This window comes from Gekko japonicus, unplaced genomic scaffold (assembly GCF_001447785.1).
Source record: "Gekko japonicus isolate JY-2015 unplaced genomic scaffold, Gekko_japonicus_V1.1 scaffold93, whole genome shotgun sequence".
Classification (NCBI taxonomy): domain Eukaryota; kingdom Metazoa; phylum Chordata; class Lepidosauria; order Squamata; family Gekkonidae; genus Gekko; species Gekko japonicus.
In genome coordinates, this window is record NW_015160838.1 from 1,243,134 (window position 1) to 1,266,448 (window position 23,315).

At 45.1% G+C, this 23,315-nt stretch overlaps 1 protein-coding gene across 1 annotated transcript in view; it reads right to left on the reverse strand.

Annotated features, from left to right (window-relative positions):
• RCOR1 (REST corepressor 1) overlaps positions 1-23,315 on the reverse strand; it is a 191,038-nt gene that overhangs the window by 45,245 nt on the left and 122,478 nt on the right. Inside the window, exon 4 of the mRNA XM_015418469.1 lies at positions 4,856-4,908. Within this exon, the coding sequence (XP_015273955.1) occupies positions 4,856-4,908 (53 nt within the window). The remainder of the gene's footprint in view (positions 1-4,855; positions 4,909-23,315) is intronic.

A 23,315-nucleotide genomic window follows, 5' to 3' on the forward strand; every position in this document is an offset into this window, starting at 1 on the left:
ATGATATCAACAAATAATCGAGAAGCATTACAACATACTACAGATGGCCCACCTTCCAGTGGCTTGTAGCTTGGATTAAAAAACTGCCAAAAACCACCCAGAAGTGGAGCAGGGGGCTCAATGAGGAGAAGAGAGAAGACTCTGGGAAGCAATTTTATCAGTTGCCACAGTGAAACCCTCTTTTTAAGCTGGAGCAATGACACTGACAGAATTGTCACTGCAACCCCTCAAACAATCCAGTGGTGAAATTAGATAACATTACTCTGACATAATGGTATTATGGGAACCCACACAACCTTGACATGGTAATGTACAGTTCAAATACAGACTACTTTTGGTAGGGGCATGGGGGGTTGAACCCATAATGTCTCTCCAAACCCAGCATCAGCAAACAATCCCATGAGCATTCTGATATCCTACCTGTTCAATAAGTCTCTGAAACAGAACCGAGCAAAGGAGTCCACCATTCCCATGAAAAGAAACAGATAAACTCAGTAACTCAGATAAACTCAGTAAAAAGCTAGTGATTTGATTATGGCAATGCTCTTGTCTCAATTCCACCAAATAAGAGATTACCAATTCCTTGACGAGGGCAAAAAAGTAGGTCCAGCATCTGCCTGTTTAGTCCAGGGGTGGCCAAACTGCGGCTTGGGTGCCACACGCGGCTCTTTCACGCATATTGTGTGGCTCCCAGCAGGGCAGCTGGGTAAGTGAAGGGGGGGCACGCCTCCACGATTGGACTTCCCTTCCCCAGCCAGTGTTCCCCTCCCTGGGTAGGCCTGAGGTAGGGGGGGAGCAGAGAAAGAAAGCAACTTTAAATGCATTCTCAAAGCCCCCCCAACCTACAAATATCATTTAATAAATAAATATCATTATCAATATCTGTTTTTACCCCTTTTGTTTTTATTTTTGGCAGTCTCATTTTCCAATAAAGACATGTGTGTAATATTTGTTAGTGTCTTGTGGCTCTCAAACATCTGACGTTTATTCTGTGTGACTCTTACGTTAAGCAAGTTTGGCCACCCCTGGTTTAGTCCTTTCCCACCTAATTAATAAATATGTAGGGAGTAGACGATCCAAATTATATGTGGCCTTTTTGGACCTCAAAGGAGCTTTCGACTCTGTTTCTAGAAATCTCCTATGGGAAAAAATAGTCAATACATCTCTTGATAAGAGGCTGCTCTTCCTTATTGGCAGATGATATACCGCTACTTCATGCCAAATTAGATGCTCTACATCTGGAAGATTGACCCACAAAGTTTCCACCAATAAAGGGGTCAAACAGGGTTGCGTGCTTGCATCCCTTCTTTTAAACTTTTTTTTTAGTGACCTTGCATCTTTTTTGACTCAGGTGGATGGACATTGCCCAAAATTAGGTTCCATTCATGTACTGATTTTGTTATATGCTGATGATGCAGTTCTGCTCTCCTGTTCCTGGGCTGGTTTACTCCGTTTGTTGAATAGCTGTCAAAACTACTGTAGCATCAATCAGTTAGAACTGAACTATGAGAAATCTAACGTCTTGGTTTTCTCCAAATCCGGAAAGCAATTTATTTGGAGAGTAGGTGATTATGAACTCGAACAAGTAAAAACTTTTACGTATTTAGGCCTCCATTTTCAAGCCACTGCATCTTGGACCCATCAACAAAGAGTGACAATTAACAACTCCAAGGTGAATATCAACACACTCCTACAATTTTATTTTTCTAACAAGGAAATCAATATGTACTGGCTGTGCTAAAAGTCTTTAACTTGAAAATAAGGCCCCTATTACTTTATGGTGTCCCTATATGGATTGATGCAGTAAACAAATCTATAGAAGAGGTTCATCTGTCTTTCTTACGGAAGATATTGGGCGTTCCATCTTGTGTGTCAAATGCGGCCCTATGTCTGGAATGTGGCCAAAATCTTATGACCACTAGGGCGTGGCTTGTGACCTTTAAATATTGGGTTCGGCTACATTATAACTCTGACCCTTGCATTTATATTTATCAGCTTTTAATGGAATCTGAATCTTCTCCTTAGCTAACAACATAGAGAGTAAACTGGGAACTCTGAATATCCCCCTCGAATCTCTCCTTTTACTTTCAGAATCGGAGACGTTTCAAAAAATAAGGAACAGAGTACTGGAGATCGAGCTAGCCAATTTGTACAATGCAGTCAATAAAACCTGCTCTTCTCTTAGCCATGGGATACTCTCCACGGTCGGAGTTCTCCCTAGTTGTTTTTACCAATTACAGACTCCAAAAATTTGCAGAATTTTTACTTTTTACCAGGCTTAATGTTTTACCGTCAGCGATTTTAACTGGAAGATTTCATGGTACACCCCTTATTAATAGACATTGCCCCTGTGTAAATGGAACTACTGAAACAGTGTCCCATGTGTTGTTAGAATGTCCTTATTATAATAATTTCAGACAAAGTATTTTATCTCCAATCTTATCCAGCATTATGGATTTTCCTGATGCATATAAACTGTTGTTTCTGCTTAACAGCACTGGTGACAATATAAGTGATTCAGTGGCAAAATGTTTATATGTTGCTGTTTTTATATGAAGTAATATACTGTAACCTTGGGATGTTTTAATCCGTGATTCGTTTTATGTTTAGTTCTTCTATGTATTTGCTTAATGTTCTCCCTTTTATAATGCCAATAAAGGTATGATGAACATATGTATCTGAGCAGTGCTTATATTCCCTTTTACTTCAAAATGACTGGGGGGAAATCCTCAGAGTTTATGGTTAGTGCTGTGCCCACAACCGGCACCAAGTAAGGCACAGCCACAGAAAGGCCATGCACGTTCACGGCGCTACTGTCGAGCAGTGATGCACAAAACCAATGCGCAAAGGGATGACATCACAGCAGTACATTCCTTATGCTGTATAATCATATCCCCCTTCCTTGCACTCTAGATGTTTCAAAAGAGCCCAACTATCTCACGCTTGAAGCAAAGCTGGCAAAATTGCATTTCTCAAGTGTCAAGTGAAATTATCATCCCCAATCTGCCAGCTAAAAATATCACAGAATACACTCCTGTGCCAGGAGAAAGTCAGATCTGATTCTGCAATCCTATAAAGATCCCCCCCCCCGCGCCGCCGCCCACCCCAGGTTCAACATTTCTCTCACCATTCAAACTGAGACTGCTAACTTTGGCTCTGGGGTTCCCCCCTCCCTTCCCACTTCACTATGCAAAAAAAAAAAGTCCTTTTCTCGGCACAAAGTTTTCACTTCAAAACCTACCGCCGTTCCACGTCTGTGAATGAGCGCATCACCCCCACTGCTCTGTTCCACAAGTCATTACGCACTCATTGCTTAACATCTAGGGAGTTTTCCTTTTTGGAATTCCCTTAAACATGACTCACCGTAAGAAGAATCTGTAGGCATAATGGTAGTTTTTCAAACCTCCCAGTAGGGGTGTGCCTCACAGAACCGTAGAATAATGAAAGCTTAAATAATGCGCTCTTGTACTTTCAGCATTTTCAAGTGCTAAGCCTTTATTGTTCGGATCAGCCGTTGGCTTCAAGTTTTGCGCTTCTCCGAAAGCATCCCGTTCATATTAAATTGAGAATCGGACACACAAGGAGCACAAAGATGCCAAGAGTTCCCTGAGCCGGTGTTCCTGTCACCAGGCATACATGGTACTTTCCATTCACCTGAGGAGACTCAGAAAAAGCATGGGGCTGGATCCTTTCTGACTGAAATCTACCGAAGTTTCTAGGCTTCAATACCCCTAGGTTCGCTAAGGTTTCATCATATGGGTGGAGGGCTCTCTCAAGATTACCAGCTGAGGCCTACTTAAGATGGTGACGAACCTATTTACTCATCCAGTACATCTTTATCACCCCAAGGAGCTCAGGGCTGTATATGTGGGCCTCTCTTCCTCATTTTATCTTGAGAACACTATGGTATAGGTCAGACTGAGGAAATGCTGCTTTGGGGGCTGCGATGAGGGCAGAAAGGGATGTATACATTTTGTAAATAAATAGTAGTAAATACTGATCACTCAGTGAGCTTTTGTGGCAGAACAGGGATTTGAATCCAGGTCTTGCAGATACTGGTCAGGCACTCTCTCAGCTATGAAGATGAGGAGCTATACAGCCATGGTCTCAAGGTTCAGTAACAAGTTGCTAGTGGTAGTACTAGTAGCGCATGACTTGTTGGGCATTTAGAAAAACCACAAAGCTTGCCTGCCTGGGCCTAGATCTGGGAGCTTTATGCCATTATTCTACTGCTAGTCTGTGACTTTGCCTTATTAAGTCTTGGGGCTAATAAATTAATTCACAATGTCAACATTATTAGATCAATGTTTTTGGAGGGAGAGTGTAACACAGGGGATCCCAATCTTTTCAGCCTGCGGGCACCTTTGGTATTATGACACAGCATGGTGGGTGCAGCTACGAAATGGCTGCTGCAAGGGGCATAGACCACCACAAAATGGCTGCAGCTGCTTACTTTCAGTCACACAATGAAGCTCCTTCTGTTGTGGAGCTAGCTGCTGCCAAATATTTTTAAAAATCTGCACAGCCAATCAGAAGCATTGCTGGGGGAAACGGCCCATATTGCCCCACCCATTATCTGAAAATACTTGGCGGGTGCCAGAAAAGGTATTGGGAGGCACCAGGGCACCCACGGGCACCACACTGGCGATCCCTAGTGTAATTCCTCACAACTACCATTCACCTGCCATTTTTGTTATGTGAACTGTCACCTCATGGTAACTTAACCAAGCCCAAAGTGACTATGAGAAATTTCTCTCCCCAAACCCCCAAACACTAAAAAGAGAGAGACTGGGAAATATAGAAGTCACACACCTAGATGATGACTATATTTTAAAACCCTATATTGTTTTGTTACCTGCTCCATGTTGTAGCCGTGCTTCTCTTTAGCAATGGCGATGTATTCATCCACTGAGGGGAAAAGAAAACATAATTTGAAGATTAGACCTTGAATAAAATCTGAACAAACCATTTCCTTTGTATGATTGAGAACATGCCCATTTCAGTGCTGCTATGCATGGGCCAGACACCGTAGTACATGAACTGAACACTAGGAGAATCCATGCGCTCAGGAAACTATTCCACAGGTGGTGGACATGTCAGAACTGACTGAAAGGCTTAGCCAAGAGACAAGCTTGGTTCCTTGTGACAGATGAGAGATGCCATGGCTCAATGGTAGCACACCTGCTTTGCAAACAGGAGTTCTGAAGTTCAATCCCTGGCATGCCCAGCTGAAGGAGCTGACAGGAGTTGGGAATTATCCTTCCCTGGGATATTGGAGGGCTGCTGCCAGTCTCAGCAGACAGTACCGAGCTCAACAGACCCATGGCCAACCTTGGCAGAAGGCAGCTTTGCATCTTCACATGCTTCCCTACAACAGTGCATCTGTCATCTGCCCCACTGGAAGGTACCCTTTACATTTAAAAAATGGCTCAGTGGCAGCTATTTTTTTTTAAAAAATCAGTGCTTCCTTCTCTGGCTCTGTAATAATGCACTGTATAAGATGAAGAGACAGAAACACAGTTCCTGCGCCACTGCTTTAACTTATTCCAACAAGACAAAGTGAGAACATGGTATGCAGATACTGACAAAATAGAAAAACGTGTATGTAATCTCATTACGTGTGCCAACAACTAATAAAGAATTATTAACCACATTTACAATGTGTGTTTATTAATAAGTAGAATAAGATAACACTCACGGCTCCACTTATCAGCAATGTTTTCAAAAACAGTTCATAGAAACGGGCTCAACTGTCAGCAATGTTTTCAAAAGCAGCCCACAGAAAATGTTCCTTATTCCAAGGCACCAAATTCAAGAAAGAAAATATGTTTGGATTTTGTCTTGCAGGTGATGAAGAAAGGGCCAGCAATGCCTCTCCAGTTGTAGTATACTTCTGCTGTGGATATACAGCATACTTCCAAGTGGGAGGACGTTATACTCTAGTTCAGTGCTAAATTGAACCCCGATGCCCAGAAAGGGGGGGAAAGGGGGGGATCCAATTCAGGCCAGATTACATCATCTCACCCTATATGCTGTTTGACGGGTCTTTGACCGTAATAAACTGATTGATTGATTGATCATCATCTCACCGTTGCAACTATTCTGATAATGACAGCAAACGTACATCACTGAAGAATGTTTAAGAAGGATACTTTCCAGCTAGCCTTACGGTGCCACCCACCGAAAGGCACAAGACCATGGGCATGATCCAGAAAAGCCAAGGCAGTGTGGGTGAAAGAGAAGCTGCCCCCTCCCCATTTTTAGTAACCTCCTTCCAATTTCAATATATTTATGCTGCATACAGTTACAGAGCAAGTATCTACAGATACTGGTCCTTGTCTATGGCTTGCAGAAGATGACTGAACTGTGTAAAAACAAGCGTGTCTTCATGACGGAGAGCTGCGAACAGGTCTGGTGTGATCAACTGACACAAGCCAAATCAGCACCAGTGATGCTGGCACTCCACACACGTGAAGTTGCCTACTGCTACTTGGGAGAGGCTCTGGCTCAGTGGCAGAGCATCTGCCTGGCATGTAGAAGGTCCCAGGTTCAATCCCCACCATCTCTAGTTCAAAGATCTGGCCATACATGATGTGAAAGACCTCTGCCTGAGACCTTAGGGAGCCACTGTGAGTCTTAGACAATACTGACTTTGAAGGACCAAGGGTCTCGTTCAGTATTAGGCAGTTTCATGTGTACTTAGTCAGACCACTGGTCTATCCAGATCAGTACTGTCTATGACTGGCAATAGTTCTCCAGGGTCTCAGGCAGGGGTCTTTCATTTCACCTGCTGCCTGATCCTTTTAGCTACAGATGTGTGTGTTTGGGGGGGGGGGTTTGAACCTGGGACCTTCTGCATGCAGAGTGGTCTGTCTACCGCTGGACCATGGCCACTCCTACATCCCACACACCAGAAAGCTACCATTTTCTGTTTACAGCTACACGATCGGTAGACCAAACTGCCATCAGGCTAGGCTGCACTCCTAAATACATCCAAACGGATTTTTGATCACATTGCAGAATTTGGCTTTTCCATCTTATCGTACGTACCGTCTTGACGGCTGGGAAAGGCCCAAAAGGCCGGGCCCTCAGTTTACTTTACACACTATTTTCATTCGTCTACTTCATTCTCCCTCAAGAACTGTACTCATAAAGGATGTGGTGTGTACTGGCAGGCCCTGGCCTGGCTAGCCTGCTCTTGTCGAATCTCGGAAGTTAAGCAGGGTCAGCCTTGGTCAGTATTCGGATGGGAGGCCGCCAAGGAATACCAGGGTTGGGACATGGTGGCAGGCAACGGCAAACTACCTCTGAACACCTCTTGCCTTGAAAACCCTACGGGATTGCCATAAGTCAGCTGTGGCTTGACGTTAAAAAAAATGTACCGGCAGATCAAGGCACCACCACCCCCTCCCGGCAGAGCAGAGCTGCCATTAAATGGCTTTTAGCGTGAAGCCAAGCTCACCTTCCAGATAGTATTTTAACCATTTTTATCATCTCCGAGGATCTATAAAGGAAGAGGGATTAAAAAGTTCTCTTATAAATTAGACTCTTAACGTCCTAATGTCTGCAGCAATTAAAGTCCGGGGTTTTACTGTCCATTAAGATCTTTTTTCGAGTTTTCGCCGTAACTCAAGAGCATAGAAGGGATGGGGGGGGGGGGGGGAGAGCCATTTTTTTTAATCACAAAATTCATTACCTTGAGAAATTATTGATAGCAGATGAGACCGTTTCATGGAGCCTGCTTGACATTCCGTACGCAAGCACCATCCCCACCCAGCTCCGTGGCTTACTGCTATCAGGTTTCATAAATAAAATGAATTCCCGCGCTTGAATCATCTGCCTTCTTTGAAATCAAAGCAGAGGTGGGGCGGAGGGGTTGTTTTGTAAACCATGGATGGATTGCTAAAGGTGCAGGAGGCTTCTGCACCCCACTGAAGCACGCACCTTTCAATACGCGAGGGCATGTTTTTTTACATGGCCAGAAGGTAGTATCCAAACATGCAGTTCCCTCCATTCCCTGTCGTGTGTGATCACACATCCCGGAAAGGACTGTACCACACTCCTTTTGCAGATTTTTGGCTGGCTCACAGACAACCCCAATTTACAGAGCTTTGCTATTTCCAGACCACAAGATAAGGCTATATTGTTAACCCTGTCTAGCAAAGAAATAACCCTGTCTAGCAAATAAATCTCCCAAATTTATGAGCCCACAAAAAAGTGGTGAGTTCACCCGCCCACACAGTCCTGTGCTTAGTCACTTGTGGCATACTGACTGCGGGGAGGGGTTACGGGAGTCTTGCAGATGAGTCTATGAAAGTTACTAGCCTGCCGTATAAGAATTTTTTTTGGGGGGGGAGAAACCTACTTGAAGTTTCTGTAATCCTATACTGTAGAAAAACACAGGTCTATCAGAAAAGAGAGAGACTGCACAAGAGAGATGTTCCGGGGTTAGAAAGCTAAAAACGTTCATGGATTTTCTTGCATTTTTTAGTGTGGTGCTGTGTGTAGTCCTCCCCCTTTCGGATCTTAATTACCTGAACAATACCTGAAAAAATGCTTTGTCCAAGCTGGCCTCCCTCTCTATAAGAAACCTGTGAAGGAATTTGTAGGTGAACTTTGTATCTCCCCACCACTTTAGCTTGAAGCACAGTCTGCTAGAACTCAGGCCAAATGCCTCTTACTGCCAGGATATAGATCAACACCACACAAACTAACAGATGGTTTCTGAGCAGTGTAACCCCACTCTTGGAGTAAGAGTAAGGAATAAGCAGTTTTGCATAATTCTCAAGTGTCAGAGCCAGAGTGGTGATGTGGTCAGAGTGTAAGGGCTACGATCTGGGAGACCCAGGTTCAAATTCCTACTACAAAAGCTTGTTGGCTGATCTTGGGCCAGTTGCTCTCTTTCAGCCCAGCCTACCTCACAGGGCTGTTGTTGTTATAAGGATAAAATGGAGAAGGGGAGAACAATGTTGTAAGCTACCGGGGATCCCCAGTGTTGGATCCCCACTGGGGAGAAAAGCAGATTAAAAATATTTAACGTGCCAACTTTCCTCATAAGCCCACTTATACATCAGCTACTGCAAAGGCAAATCATTTTGATTTTTTCCCTATGATCCCAACAAGGGAAAAGGTAGGAAAAAATACAAAGTCAACACAGATTCAGATGTAATGCCAAATCATGCTCTGGAGCTGTGTGGGTGTGGCCTATGTTTGTGCCCCCCCCCCTCTGCCATGAGTCAGTACTTCCACTGTGTCATCTAAACCAGTCAACCAGGGTTTGTGCTTCCTCCTTCCAAACCGAGATTGTGGGCCCTGGTTTAAAACTGGTGGGCAATCCTGCGGTGAAAAATGCCATTTTGCAGTTTGGATGTCTTAGCAATCTATGATTTGGGCTCGACCAGGGCTTTTTTTGTAGAAAAAACCCAGCAGGAACTCATTAGCATAATAAGCCATACCCAACAGCAGAAACTCATTAGCATATTAGGCCACACCCCTGATGGTACAGCTCATTAGCATATTAGGCCATACCCCCATGTTACCAGAAGTGTGGTCATTCAGCCACACCCACCTTTTGCTGCTTATTCTGTTTACCTTGTTTGTTGTCAAAACCCAGGGTTTTTTTGGTAGCAGGAACTCCTTTGCATGTTAGGCCACACACCCCTAATGTAGCCAATTCCAATGAGTTTCTGCTGTTTGGTGTGGCCTATTATGCTAATGAGCTCCTGCTGAGCGTGGCCAACTCAGGAGCCAGCCGGAACTCCGTTCCTGTGCGTTCCTGCCCAAAAATAGCCCTGGGCTCGACTCTAAGTGCATGTGGGAGAGGGCTCATTCAGTAGAGTTGCCATACCTGGCAATCAGCAAGCACTTGGGAGGCGAGGCATACATGCTACATGATGTCATTTCCAGGAAAACCCGGAAGTTACACCAGGTAGCTCTAGGAATCCCCAGAAACTCTAGCCTGGCAATCAGCAAGAGCTTGGGAGGCGGGGCATAAATGCTACATGATGTTACACCAGGTAGCTCTAGGAATCCCTAGAAACTCTATGGTAAAATTGTAGCATTTCGAACGATTCCTAGAGCTACCTGATACCACTTCTGGGTTCTCCCTGGAAGTGACATCATGGTGCATATGGCAGTGACTTTTTCCTCCCACTTCCTCTCAGAGTAGCAGAGGGCAACAAGGTCTGGCAGGAGGAGGCCTGGCAAGCCCTATTATTCACAGAATGTTTGCACTGTCCTGATCTGCTTCTCTAAATTTTCTGCTTCAGTGCGTTTTTTTAAAAGGTACAAATATCAGAGGGCTTTTTCAAAAAGCTTTGCAGAAAGCTTCTGGCACTGAATCTGAACTATGATCAGTTAATCTTTTTTTCCCTGTTTTTGTGCGTATATGTGTACAGGCTAGGCTCAGGCCAATGGAGAAAATGTCGCATGTCAGGGGCTGTGAGTCACTGCTCGGTCGCCAGTTCCTCAGCAGCCTGGAGGCAATTTCTAGTCCTCAGTCAGAACTGGGCTCCCCCCAACAAGAAGATTGTGCTAACCTACCCTGACCTCTTTACCAGAGCAAGGAAGAAATATAAATAAATGTCTCTATTCGAGGCTATAATGATGTCAGAATGAAGCAAAAGGAAACCCCCTCGGTTCCCAAAAATATGCAACACCAGACATGGAGGGGGAAATGAACTTTCCTCTGACCCCCTTCAAAGTCTGATAAGGTTTTTCATTGCACCACGAGGCCTAATTTCCTCCTCTTCAACTTTCAGATCAGTGCGAAACAGAGACCTTGGGTACTCTGCACTTAATTACGTCAACGAGAACCACCAGAGCCACACTTTGGTTTTGTGATTTTGGTTTTGGTTTTGTTTGGACCCCACTGGCTACGAAGGATCTGGTCTTAAAGGACTCCCAAACTTCAAACAAAAATAATCACCCACTAGTTTGTTTGTATGCCACCGTGTCATTCCTTTGATCAACCAGTGATCTACAGATGCCCAATTGTTTCATAATGGCTGTTGAGCAACCCACATCTGACACTTTGCCACTCCTTCCAAAAAGGCTGCTTGAGACAACCGATGTTCCAGCTAGCACTTGGATTGATGCAGGGCACAATTTTTATTTCATGTACTTACTTCATTTCTAATCCGCCTTTCTGCCAAAAACTCAAGGTAGATCACAAAAATGAAAACACAGCAGTACAATAATATACATACATCAAAACCTAGCTGAAAATTTTCCACCAACATTAAAGCCTATATTTTAAAAAAATATTTATAGACAGCATTTTTTATAAAAAGGCCCTCTTAACTATCCCATTAAGCCACATATTTCAGCAACTGATCTTGCCTTGCATTCTATTATGTTGCTCTATGGGAAAATAGGTTAGAATTCAAGTTAAGCCAAAATGGAAGAATGCATATGAGAGGCAGTGTGGTGGTGTGATTAGAGTATCGGTCTAGGATCTAGGAGACTCCAGATTCAAACTCCCACTTTACCACAGAAGCTTGCTGGGTGACCTTGGGTCATTCCATTCTCAGCCTAACCTACCTCACAGCAATGTTGTTGTGAAGATAAAAATGGAGGAAAGCAAAACAATAGAAGTAACTTTGGGTCCCACTGGGGAGAAATAAAAATAAGGGAGTCCAGCATCTGCAGATTTGGCCTGGCTAAGTGAATTCAGAATAAGCAGATTTCTTAACCTACTTTCAGTCCTACTTTCAGTCCTCGGCTAGAACCAGGGGGAACTTGGGTTCAGCCCCCCACAGCCCCAGAGCTCACAGGGTGATCTTTGGCCCAAAGCTCACAGGGTGATCTTCGAACAGTCACACACTCTCAGTCTCAATTTCCTTCCAAAGCTGCTGCGAGGCTAAAACAGAGGGGACAGACTTGGAAACCATGGACACCACTCTGAACTCCTTGGGGGAAATGACAGGAGAAGAATGATTGGTTTGATACGTTAGAAGACAGACGGAGGATTTCATACAAAGCCATGAGCAAACAACTTCTAAAAAAACAACCACCCTAGTTGCTGTGTTACAGAGCCAACATTTTCATCCCACCCTTCCTCCACAAAGCTTAGGTTCTTCTGCCATTTTATAACCCTGTGAGGTAAGCGAGGCTGAGAGATAGAGTAACTGGCCCGAGGTCACCCAGTGAGCATCGTGGATGAGTAGGAATTTGGACCCAGGTCTCTCTATAGGACTTTGACACGAACCACTGCATCACAGTGATTCTCAGTGTGGTGTGGTGGTGGCCAGAGACCAAAGACTTCCACACTCTGCCCCCCCCCAAACCTGAGGGATAAAAGTTTTCACTGACATCTGTTTCTTCTTCATGAATGGGGTTGCCCGGTCCGTTGGACCGGCCAGTGAGGGATGGGGGTGGGGAAGAAGCTGGAAATAAACATGACATGCCTATGTCACCCGGAAGTGACGTCGGCACATCAGAGGTGACGATCTGGTTTGTGGGCAAAACCTCTATGGTAAAATTAGCTTCTACCATAGAGCTTTGCCCCCAAACCAGAGCATTCCCCCAAAGTGCCACGTGACGTAGGCACGGTGTGTTTATTTCCAGCTTCTTGCTTGTTGGGGAGGGGGTAATTGGGGGAGGGCGGAGGAGTGTCCAATACCGGGGACCCCACCTGCAGTGGGGGGGGGGGGGCGGGGTGTCCTTTTTCACCATGAAACCTGACAAGATCATTTTGGCAGTCCCTTCTCCAGATGCCACTTCCTTCTGACAAAAGGCAGGTGAAAGAGGGCCTTTTCTTGTGGCTGGGACTTGGGGTGACAGACCCAGCACTGCAACAAGTGGGAGACTGGATGGGGCAGGGATATGAGAGGGGGCAGATGCCATGCCTCTCTAGGAATTATCAGAAGCTCTATGGAAATTAAACAATGACCCCGTGTCCCTGATTTCTTCGTTGTTGGGTTTTGTTCTGTTTTTTTTAGTTTTATGATTTGATTTAACAGCACAGCCCCATTTTGAACACTTTGTGCAATCTCAAAAAGGTTACTGAAATGCTGGGAAAGGTAGTAGAATGGGGAGGGGAGAGAATCAAGCAGCTTGTTAGAACACTCTCTGGAAGGAAAGGCCAAAGTGTTTGCAACTTTTTAAGATTAGAGAAATGGGAGAAGATAGCTAAAGGGAGTGCGATGAAAGTGTGGAGAATGTAAAAATTTTCTCCCCCTCTCAGAATAACGAAGCTTGCGGTCACCTGCCACGCAAAAGATTTTGCAATAGCTAAAAGGAAGAACTTCACACACCGCTCATGAAACATATCCATTAGCTGTAGAGCACTGTAGAAATTCGGCAGAATGATGTGGCAGAATGGATTCAACCTCTTCAGACTATGTTTTGGGGAAATCAACACTCTGAAAGCTTAAAAAAACAGCCTGGAAACAGAAAGTGAGTGTAGCAGGCAAAAAGCTAGACCAGAATCTTCCCCACTGATGTCTTAGGGATTCCCCCAACAAACACACACACACGTAAAAGAACAATGAAAATGGTTTGTCCCAGGAGTTGTATGAACTGGTACAATCCATGCTACACCATTTCATTCTACAAAATGTGTAGAGCTAGGAGGATCTGAAATGGCAAAGGACTATTAGCAGTTGTCCGCTTAGGGTTGCCATTCCCCCGGTGGGCCCAGGGGATCCCCTGATTTTGGGGCCTCTAATCCACCACAGCCCAGTGGCCAACGGGAGAAGCCCCAACCCTGAGAAACCCCCTCCCGGCAGTGCCAGCGTGATGACATCACCTGAGAGTGAAATCACCGTGTTTCCGACATAGGGGGCGACACTCGACCTTTTGGGCAAAACTCTATGGCTCCGAGGCCCAAAAAACCATAGAGTTTTGCCCAAAACCTAGAGCATTGCCTCCAACATCAGAAATGCGATGTCATCACTTCTGGGTGACATGACATCATAGGGGTGCACGTGCCAAAAGAACACAAGGAATTATCAGGAGCTCCTCCCCCCCCCCCCCCCCAGCAGCCACCCGAGGTCAGACCCAATATCAGGTGTGAAAACTGAGTGGAGCCTCCATGCTTGGAAGTGGCATCTCCAAATCTTGGAAGCTCTGGACAAAGAAAAGATCCAGTGTTGTGTAGTGGTCAGAGTGTTGGCTAAGAGCGCAGAGATCCAGGTTCGAACACCTACTCTGCCATGGCAGCCTGCTGGGTTACTTGGGGCCAGTCACACACACTGAGCCTAACCTACCTGACAGGGTTGTTGTAAGGATAAAATGGAGGAGAGGAGAATGATGTCAGGTTCCCCATGGGGACAAAGGCGGGGTATACATGAAATCACTAAATAATAAATAAAAGGAAAATGGGCTTCGTCTTCAGGCTCTGCACACTAGGCATTTGGCCGCTGCTGCTGGGAACTGGGACTATTGGAAATGGGACTATTGAGCAGGTCCAGAAAGACAACTTTTCAGGCCCCTGTGAATATTCCTTGGCTTCTTCCATGTATCATACCTCAGTGCAGGCACAGAGCTTTAGCTGTGCTTCGTTCCCAAATTTTGTGTCATTTGCTGAATGCGTTGCTTTCCATTATCGTGCACACCCTTCGTATTTTGATCTTCGGTAACATCCATCCAGCACCGTTCACTGCGTCACGTTCTTAGGATGCCAATGAGATCAGCAAGAGGCAATCTCTCGCCCTTTTTATGTATATCTATGCATACATACGCCTGTGCCCTCTAAAGCTCAAGGCAAATTAGAATATAAATTAAAACCTACAGCAGTACAAAAAAGTAGCCAGGCAGGATAGAGTTGGCAACCACCAGTTGCGGCCTGGAGGTCTCCTGGGAATTACAACTGATCTCTAGATGACAAAGATCAGTTCTGGAGAAAATGGCTGCTTTGGAGGGCAGACACCTCCCCTCTCCAAGCCCCCCCTCCCCAGACTCCGCTTCTCAGTCCACCTCTGCTTCCCTCCCCCCATGACTTTGCTTTACACTTGCAGTGGTTCTCAACCTTCCTAATGCGGCGACCCTTTAATACAGTTCCTCATGTTGTGGTGACCCCCAACCATAAAATTATTTTCGTTGCTACTTCATAACTGTAATTTTGCTACTGTTATGAACCGTAATGTAAATATCTGGCATTCAGGATGTATTTTCACTGTTACAAATTGAACATAATTAAAGCATATTATTATTGTTGTTGTTGTTGTTGTTGTTGTTGTTGTTGTTGTTATATGGGATTTTTACCCCGCCCACCCTCCGAAGGGCTCTGAGCAGCTTACAGAGTATCGTGTGTGTACACACTTTCTAGAATCCTAACTATGGCCACAAATTCAGGGGGATGGGAACCCTACCAGATACCCTCCGAAGGCTTTTTTCCGCAGAGTGATTAATCACAAAAACAATATGTAATTATTTGTGTTGTCTGATGGTCTTAGGCGACCCCTGTGAAAGGGTCGTTCGACCCCCCAAAGGGGTCGTGACCCACAGGTTGAGAACCGCTGCTTTACAGAAACCAGAGGTTGAAAGTTTCAGCAATAGTGAAATGGCCACCAAAAGCTCCAGGTGTTTTTTTGGAGGTTAATCCTCTAATATATATATGCTTCCTTCACATTACAGAGAAATCATTTCTCTCTGACCCTGCTTCCATTCTATGTATTCTTTTATCCATTCCACACTCAATGGTTTGGAATTAGATTTTTATTAAACAAGGGTTAACAGATATTTATGACAGTCTTCAATCACACACAATTAGTTAAGTCATAACATACTAATACAATTCTAATATTCTTTGGAATTAGATGTAATGATGATATGGAAGTAAGACACAGAGACAACGTTCCTAATTTCTGCTATCCCTCCACAATTTTGATGGTTGTATTGTACATGTGTGTGCCCAATTCACAAATTGCCTTCTGTGTGCAGTGCTAGATACACGGGCAAGTGCTTTCCCCAATGTACGTATCAGGAATTTCCTGCATTTTCGAACATGTGAATGAGCCCACAAGCAATTGTCTGAGCTCATTTGTTAGCAGTACACTAAGGATGAACATCTTTTTTCACTCTAATCTTTTTAGCTCATTATGTTAATTATGAAAAATGGAAAGCTTAAGTAACCATCAGCAATTGAGATTAATTAAGGAATAATCAGTAATTTTTCATAAACACAAGTCCCCACTAATTTAAAAAGCTATTATACACTGCAAATTCTAGTGATAGAACTGGCTGTATAAAGACTAATTTCCACGAGAAAACTGGTTGGGGAGGGGGGCAACAGAATACAAAATGGAAGATAAATACTCCCTTGCTTTTCCTTGGCAGCTGGTGTTTTTAAGTAGCTTTACTTCTTCTGCAGGGTGACATTTATTCTGTGGTAAAGCAAGCACACAGACTCGAGCAGCTCGGTGCAGGAGCTGTTCAGAGTTCTTAGAAACGGATTTTGAGATCAGTCTTTCCTCCTCCAGTTCCACATTCCAATTATTTTTTTCCTAGCCGTAAACATAAGCAGAGCATTCATCCTTTGCTCCCACGTGACCCTGCCTGTCAGTTATGTTAATCAGCAGTGTGCCCTTGGAGGAGGGGTGGACAACCTTTAGGAACAGCCCCCCTCTTTCACACAGGAACCCACTTTTTACTGAATCAGACCACTGGATCAGAATCAGTATTGTCTAATCAGACTGGGCACAGTTCTCCAGGGTGTCAGGCAGAGGTCTTTTTCATCGCCAACTAACTCATCCAGGGGTCATTTCGTAGAAAAAGAGCTAGGGGAACTCATTAGCATAACTCATTAGCATATGCCACACCCCCTGACATCAGGGGCCCGACGGTGGACCTGCAAGGCCAGCGGGAGTGCGAGGAAGCCCTGCCAAGGCCCTCCCTGGCCCCAGGCAGGCAGGGGTGGGGAGAGGCAGGGAGGAAGCAACTTACCCTCTCTCTTCTCCTGCCTCCTCCTGGCTGAATGAGGGCTGGAAGCAGGGCGGCCAGAAGCAGGGGGCGGGGCTTCGTCATGTGCCCCGCCCCCCTGCACCTCAACCGGGGGGACTGCGTTCCTCCGCGTTCCCCCCCGAAATGACCTTTGAACTCATCCTTTTAGCTGGAGATACTGGGGACTGAACCGAGACCTTCTACATGCCAGGCAGATGCTCTGCCACTGAGCCACAGCCCCTTCTCTTTGGTGGTAGCACCTCAACTCTAGAACTCGCTCCCATAACCATGTGCCTGGTATCAAGCTTGTTTAACCTGAGATACCAGATCAAGAGCTCTCGCTGCACCCAGACTTTCGGTTGGCATGTTGACGTGCCCCCCCCCCGCCGCCTCTTATTTGCTGTGATTGATGCTGGTTTTATTGCTGTGTCGATTTTTAAGGGATATTACATTTTTGAAGGTGCTGCAGTTTAGCTATTGCTGGCTTCGGTTGTTTCATTGATTGTCATCTTGTAAACTGCCGTTGTCTGGCAGTCTATAAAAATGGTTTTAAATAAACAGCCTGCCTTGTAGAGCCTTTGTTATTTCTATACTCTTCCTACAGATCCTTTTCCAAAAAGGATGATGTACTTGCTTGGAATGCAGAACTGTGAACTGGATACAGTACTGAAGAGATGAGAGATAGATATGGTGGGAATTTCTTACAGGGCAGCCCTGGGGCCCCCAACGTGGCGCCCACGGAACTTGTGTGACAGAAGTGTTTCCTAGCACTTGTTTGGTTCTGGAGTCCTGGGAGAAAAAAAACCCCACAGGGTCTTGAGTAACAGGAAAATAATGCAGGGATTTTAAGCCACTCTCTACTAGATAACTGATTAGAAAAGAAGAGTCAAAACGGGCAGGCCAAGTTGTACACCCTTGATTTGCTAGTAATCTCTACATGTAATGACACATGAAGCAAACCTTCCCCCCTTTCTTTGGAAACTGAAACTAATCCAGGTATCTTTGCCAAATCAAAATTTATTTATTTATTTACATGGGATTTATATAGCGCCCATGACCCCTAATGGGTCTCAGAGCGGTTTACAGTGTACTACAACATAGTTGAAACCTAACTAGGGCGGCAATTCTCTTAGGGGAGGGGATATCCTACCAGCACCCTTTTTGCGGCATACTCCTTCTTCTCCGGCGGGTTCCTGCCCTCAGTGGGAGCTGTTTTGTACTAGATTCACCCCAATGGCAGATGACTTGCAACCAATGCTCCCTCTAAGCTGTGGAGTCTTGTGAGCAAACATTCTACTTTGCGAGCTACTGGCATTAAAGTCGCGAGCGAGCACTTTGGCTACTGCATAAATTAGTTTGCTCTGGAGCCATCCTTCCTGGGCCAAGACAAAAATGTGTGAGCCAGAGGCTAAAAAAACTGTGAGGTAGCTCACACTAACTCAGCTTAGAGGGAACACTGCTTGCAACTGGCCCTGTCCTTCAAGAAGCCATTTTGTCACTGTCCCAGTCCTTCATGGCAGCCATTTTGTGGTGGCGCCCTAGGGTTGCCATCTCCAGGTTGGGAAATACACTGGAGATTTTAGGGGTGCAGCCTGAGGAGGGTGGGGCTTGGGGAGGGGAAAGGCTTCAGTAGGGTCCATCTTCCAAAGCATCCATTTTCTCCAGATGAATTGATCTCTGTGGCCTGGAGATCAGCTATAATAGTGGGAGATCTCCAGCCACCCCCTGGAGGTTGGCAGCCCTATGGCACCCACTACCCCCTCTCTCTTAAAATTCAACAAGGGCCCTCAGGCTTAGCAGGGATAAATATATGTGGCTGCCTTATACTGAATTGTATCCTGGGTCTAAGGTCACTATTCTCTACTCAGACTGACAACAGCTCTCTAGGGTCTCAGACAGAGATCTTTCACATCACTTGCGACCCGATCCTGCTTTTAAACTGGAGATGCTGGGGACTGAACGTGTGACCTTCTGCATGACAAGCACTTGTTCTATCATTGGGCCATATAGCCCTTCCACAGAAGACTGGAAGTTTCCAGATAAATGCACTTGCACAATGCATAGATTTGCAAACCTGCCATGTCTATAGGCTTGCTTTTAAAACATTTTATGCGTACACCAAGAAACCAGTGTAAAGAGGCTTTTACAGACACTGCACACTTCAGGCTATAATTAATGCTGATAAGTTTTTTTGCATAAACTTCCTGCGAGCCCTTCCCAAGCCTTCGTGCATGCGCCCATTTCTTTTATGAATTAGTAATGCATGTGAGTGGCTTCCACAAAAGGCCCACACGGCTTCTAAAATTGCATTTTGTTAAGGAAGCGGACATACAAGTTGAACGTCCCACCAGCCCTCCAGTGCGGCAACATTTAGTCAAATGATTGATTAGAATAGTCCGTCCAAATCCTTTTGATCAATTATTTTTAAAAAGAGGAGCTAGCCAACAAAATGTTTTATTCCTAATGCAAGGGTTTATTTTTTAAAAAAACCCACAGGTAGCTGCCTCCACTTTAGAAGAGGCATTTTCCACTCTCCGTTGCTCAGGAGGGAATGCCTCTTCCAAGACGGCGAATGCTAGAACGTGCATCATCTAAAACAGAAACAAAAAACCCCTCAGAAGTACACTATTTGCTGTTTTATGCGTATGCAAATTTATGCTGATGGGGTAAATCAACAACAGCTTCTTTGATTGGGCGATAACCCTAAAGGCATCCCATTTCTGAAAAAAGCATGATATACGAAGAAAAAAATCATATAGATCTACAAGAAATATCAGCAGGAAAAAGACCGTGGCGCTTTGGATAAGCCATCTGTATGGCTTTTTGGGGTCGGGTCTACCTCCAGACCCATTCGCTACAACGCAGCCCATTAACAACAGCTTTGCCATGACCGATTCCGTTCGACAGAGCCCAGCCTCTGAAGTGATAGCCCCTTTTCTGTACGTGTTTCCACTCCCCCACCCCCCGCACACGCACACCACGGTCTTTAGATCTGGCTTCCTAACCATTTTGCTGGCTACATACAGATCGCTGCAGAAAGGACCCCCGGACCCTCTCCCCACATCATACCGTTCGGGGCAAGGGGTTTCGTACGAGCCGAGCCTGAAGAAAGCTCAAGAAATCCTAAAGCAAAGCTGCCCCAGCAAGCCTTAAATCACCGGTACGTGACAAGGTACCGCAAGGAGGCTCTGAACACCTTGTCTGTTACGTGCCGAAATGCACTGAGAGAACAGGGTGACTCGAGGACACAGCGGCAGTTCCGGCAGCATCCCCCGTATTAGTATGCCTGCTGCGGGTTCTAGCATTGATCAAACAACGAGAAGGCTGAGGCAAGAAGCAAGCAAAGATTTCTCGTTCCTCCCTTCTTTGCTCCCAAAATCCATTATCATATAGCGGACTCGATGCCGATCTCTTGCATACAAATCCGTAAACCCCTTCAAGCTCCGGAACACAGTGACAGCCTAAACAAAATACCTGGAGCGATTTTAACCTTAGCTATAAAAAAAGGGAGAGAAAGAAACGAACCAGTGGCATTGCTTTGTGGGGAGCAGGTGGCTTCGGCACAGAGGCCATTCGTGAAGCAATACTGCCACCTCGTGGCCTTCTTGGGCGGCTGCTGCAAGACGATGGCAAAATGGAGAAAAGGGGAACAGGGTTTGAGTCCAGAGACACACCTTTAAGACCAACAAAGTTTTATTCAAGGCATAAGCTTTTCGTGCGCACGCACACTTCTTCAGATACAATGAAAGTGGGTCATCTCCAGTTCTGCACAATTTGGGAACTGCCCAGCTGAACCATAGCCTCTTAACGCGTCCACTGTGGCCTGCTAGGAGGCTTAACGACGCCTCCATTTATAAAAGCCCAGGCAGGTTACAGAAACGGGAAGATGGCTGATTTTCTAAATATACAACTGGAGTACAAAATAGTAAAAAGCCCAGTAGCACCTTTAAGACTTGCAGCAACAGACTAACACGGCTAACTCCTCTGGATCTACAACTGGAGTACAGTGACTGCATAGTGTTGTTTCTAAAACCAAGTCATATTTATGATTCAATGTTTTCACATTTTAAATGTATTAATGGTTTTGATTTCCCCCCTCCTTGGGAGCTGCTTGGAATTGTATGAAAATTGCAGGCAAATTGAATAATTTAAAGGGGGGGGGGGGAGATTCCAAGTTGCATATATGCCTTCAGCAAAACACTCTGTATGGTTGACTGGCAGACAGCAGACATGCTGGAAGCAAGAATTAAAGTCTGAAATGAGAACAGGAGCCAGCGCTTCACTTCTGGAGTTTAGGAACAATGGTGCAATCCAAAGATAGATCCATTGCTGACACTATAAGAAACGGCCAAAAGAAATGCAGAAATCTTTTGCTCAAGTACTGCAGATGAGGAGCAGAAAGGACAGAGACAGAGAGAAATCAGCTGCCCATGCGCAGAGAAAGCATTAATATTACAGTCACTAGCCCCTCGGCAAATGCGCCTGCGCCTCGCTCAGGACAGGAAACATGATTTTCCAGAACTTGGCGGTTTTACTACTGGTTTTAAAGCAATTCCTCCACAATGGGAGAGTTCGCTAGATGACATAGTCATGGGCTGCAGTCTTTTGGCTTCAACTGAAGCATCTGGAAGGGCCTCCGATATATCGTAACCCACTACTTAGCACTGGAGAGAAGCCAACAGGAAAACAACAACAGTTATTTAACTTTGCTTTCAACACACTGCTCTCTTGTTACTGATTTATTGCCTCTCGGTGCTGATTTGATGGACTTTTTTTTACCCTCTAAAGAAAATATTTTTCACATTTACCGGTAGTTATTGGAATTTTTGATGTGTTTCCAGTTGCAGCCCGCTATTCTGTTGCTATTTGTGGGTCTCTGAAGTAAATAATAATGTTATAGATGAGGTGTAGGTTCACTGTATATAAGAGTTGGATCCATATTGTTCGCATAATAGCCCTTAATTATTATGATTTCTTTAAGGTATTTTACACCCCACATTTCTCCCCACTGAAGACCCAAAGCAGCTTACGACACTGTTCTCCTCTCCTCCATTTTATTCTCCAAGCACCAATCCTGGGAGGTAGGATAGCTATAGAGAGACTGGCCCAAGGTCATCCAGCGAGTTTCTGTGGATGAGGTGGGATTTGAACCTGAGCCTCTCAAGACCTAGTCCAGAAGTCTAACCACAACACCGCATGGGTGCCCGGCGGCGTGAGGCAGAAGAGGCTGAGAAATCATGACACCCTCAAAAAAAAAAAGAGAGAGTGCAAGTCAACTTGTAGCCCATTTTCACCTGGAGGGGGGATTTCAAGTAACAGAACCTTTTGTCCAGAACAAAGAGAAGATGCACACTGCATTCTCAGGCTGATATCTTCCCAGCCATCTTGGCATCTTCCCCATATAAAACTAATGCAGTAATTAACGTGGACGCTGTTTTTAACTAGATTACAAAATTGGCACTGCTGGAAGGATTCAGGTTACAGTAAATCCCTCAAGTAACAGAGCAAATTTTTAAAGCATGTGTTATCTCCAACAGATTCCACCACCGTGTGGTGGGTTAATTTAGCCAGCACAGACTTCTTGGAAAGCAGACCGTAAGGGTAAATCAGGACTGAACCTGGCCCAAAATGCCGTTTGTCTCTACTCAGGCTGGCTACAGTACCTTGTGCTCGTATTTCAGGCCCTTACCAGAGCATAAAGGTATGAATGGCAGAGAATTAGAGAAAAGTTGCTTGCAGCAGTGCTGGTTCGAAATTCAAACCCCAAACCAATGCACAACCATAGAATCACATAGTTGGAAGGGACCTCCAGGGTCATCTAGTCCAACCCCCTGTACAATGCAGGAAATTATTTAATTATTTATTTTATTGGATTTGTATCCTGCCCTCCCCACATAGCCTGCTTTGCGGGGAGAACGGGGTATAAATCTGATAGATAAATAAATAAATAAATAAATAGCTGGCTCAGGTCGGATTCCATCAAAATACCATATACAATATACGAACAATTAAAAACAATTAAAATCCTCAAATAAAATATGATTCTGTTCTAATAATTCTGATCCAAGCCTCAACAGATGAGGTCTCATTCAAATTTCTGTTCCTAGATGATAATGCAGATCTGACCCACTAAAGGGGATGCCCACCAGAGAGGACGAATGCCCATCATGTCAACTAAAAGTCTGTTGGAAGAGCTCTGTCTTACCGGCCCTGCAAAACTGTAAAAGACACCGCAGTGCCCTGATCTCATATGGGAGCTCATTCCACCAGGTAGGACCCCTGCTCCTTGCCCAGAAGATGGCCAAAAGCCTCCAGGATCTCTGGCCAAACTGGCCTGGAGAAAATTGCTTCCTGACCCCAAAGTGGCGACCAGCATTTCCCTGGGCGTGTAAGAAAGGGCCACGAGAACTAAGCACTGAGGCAACTCTTAC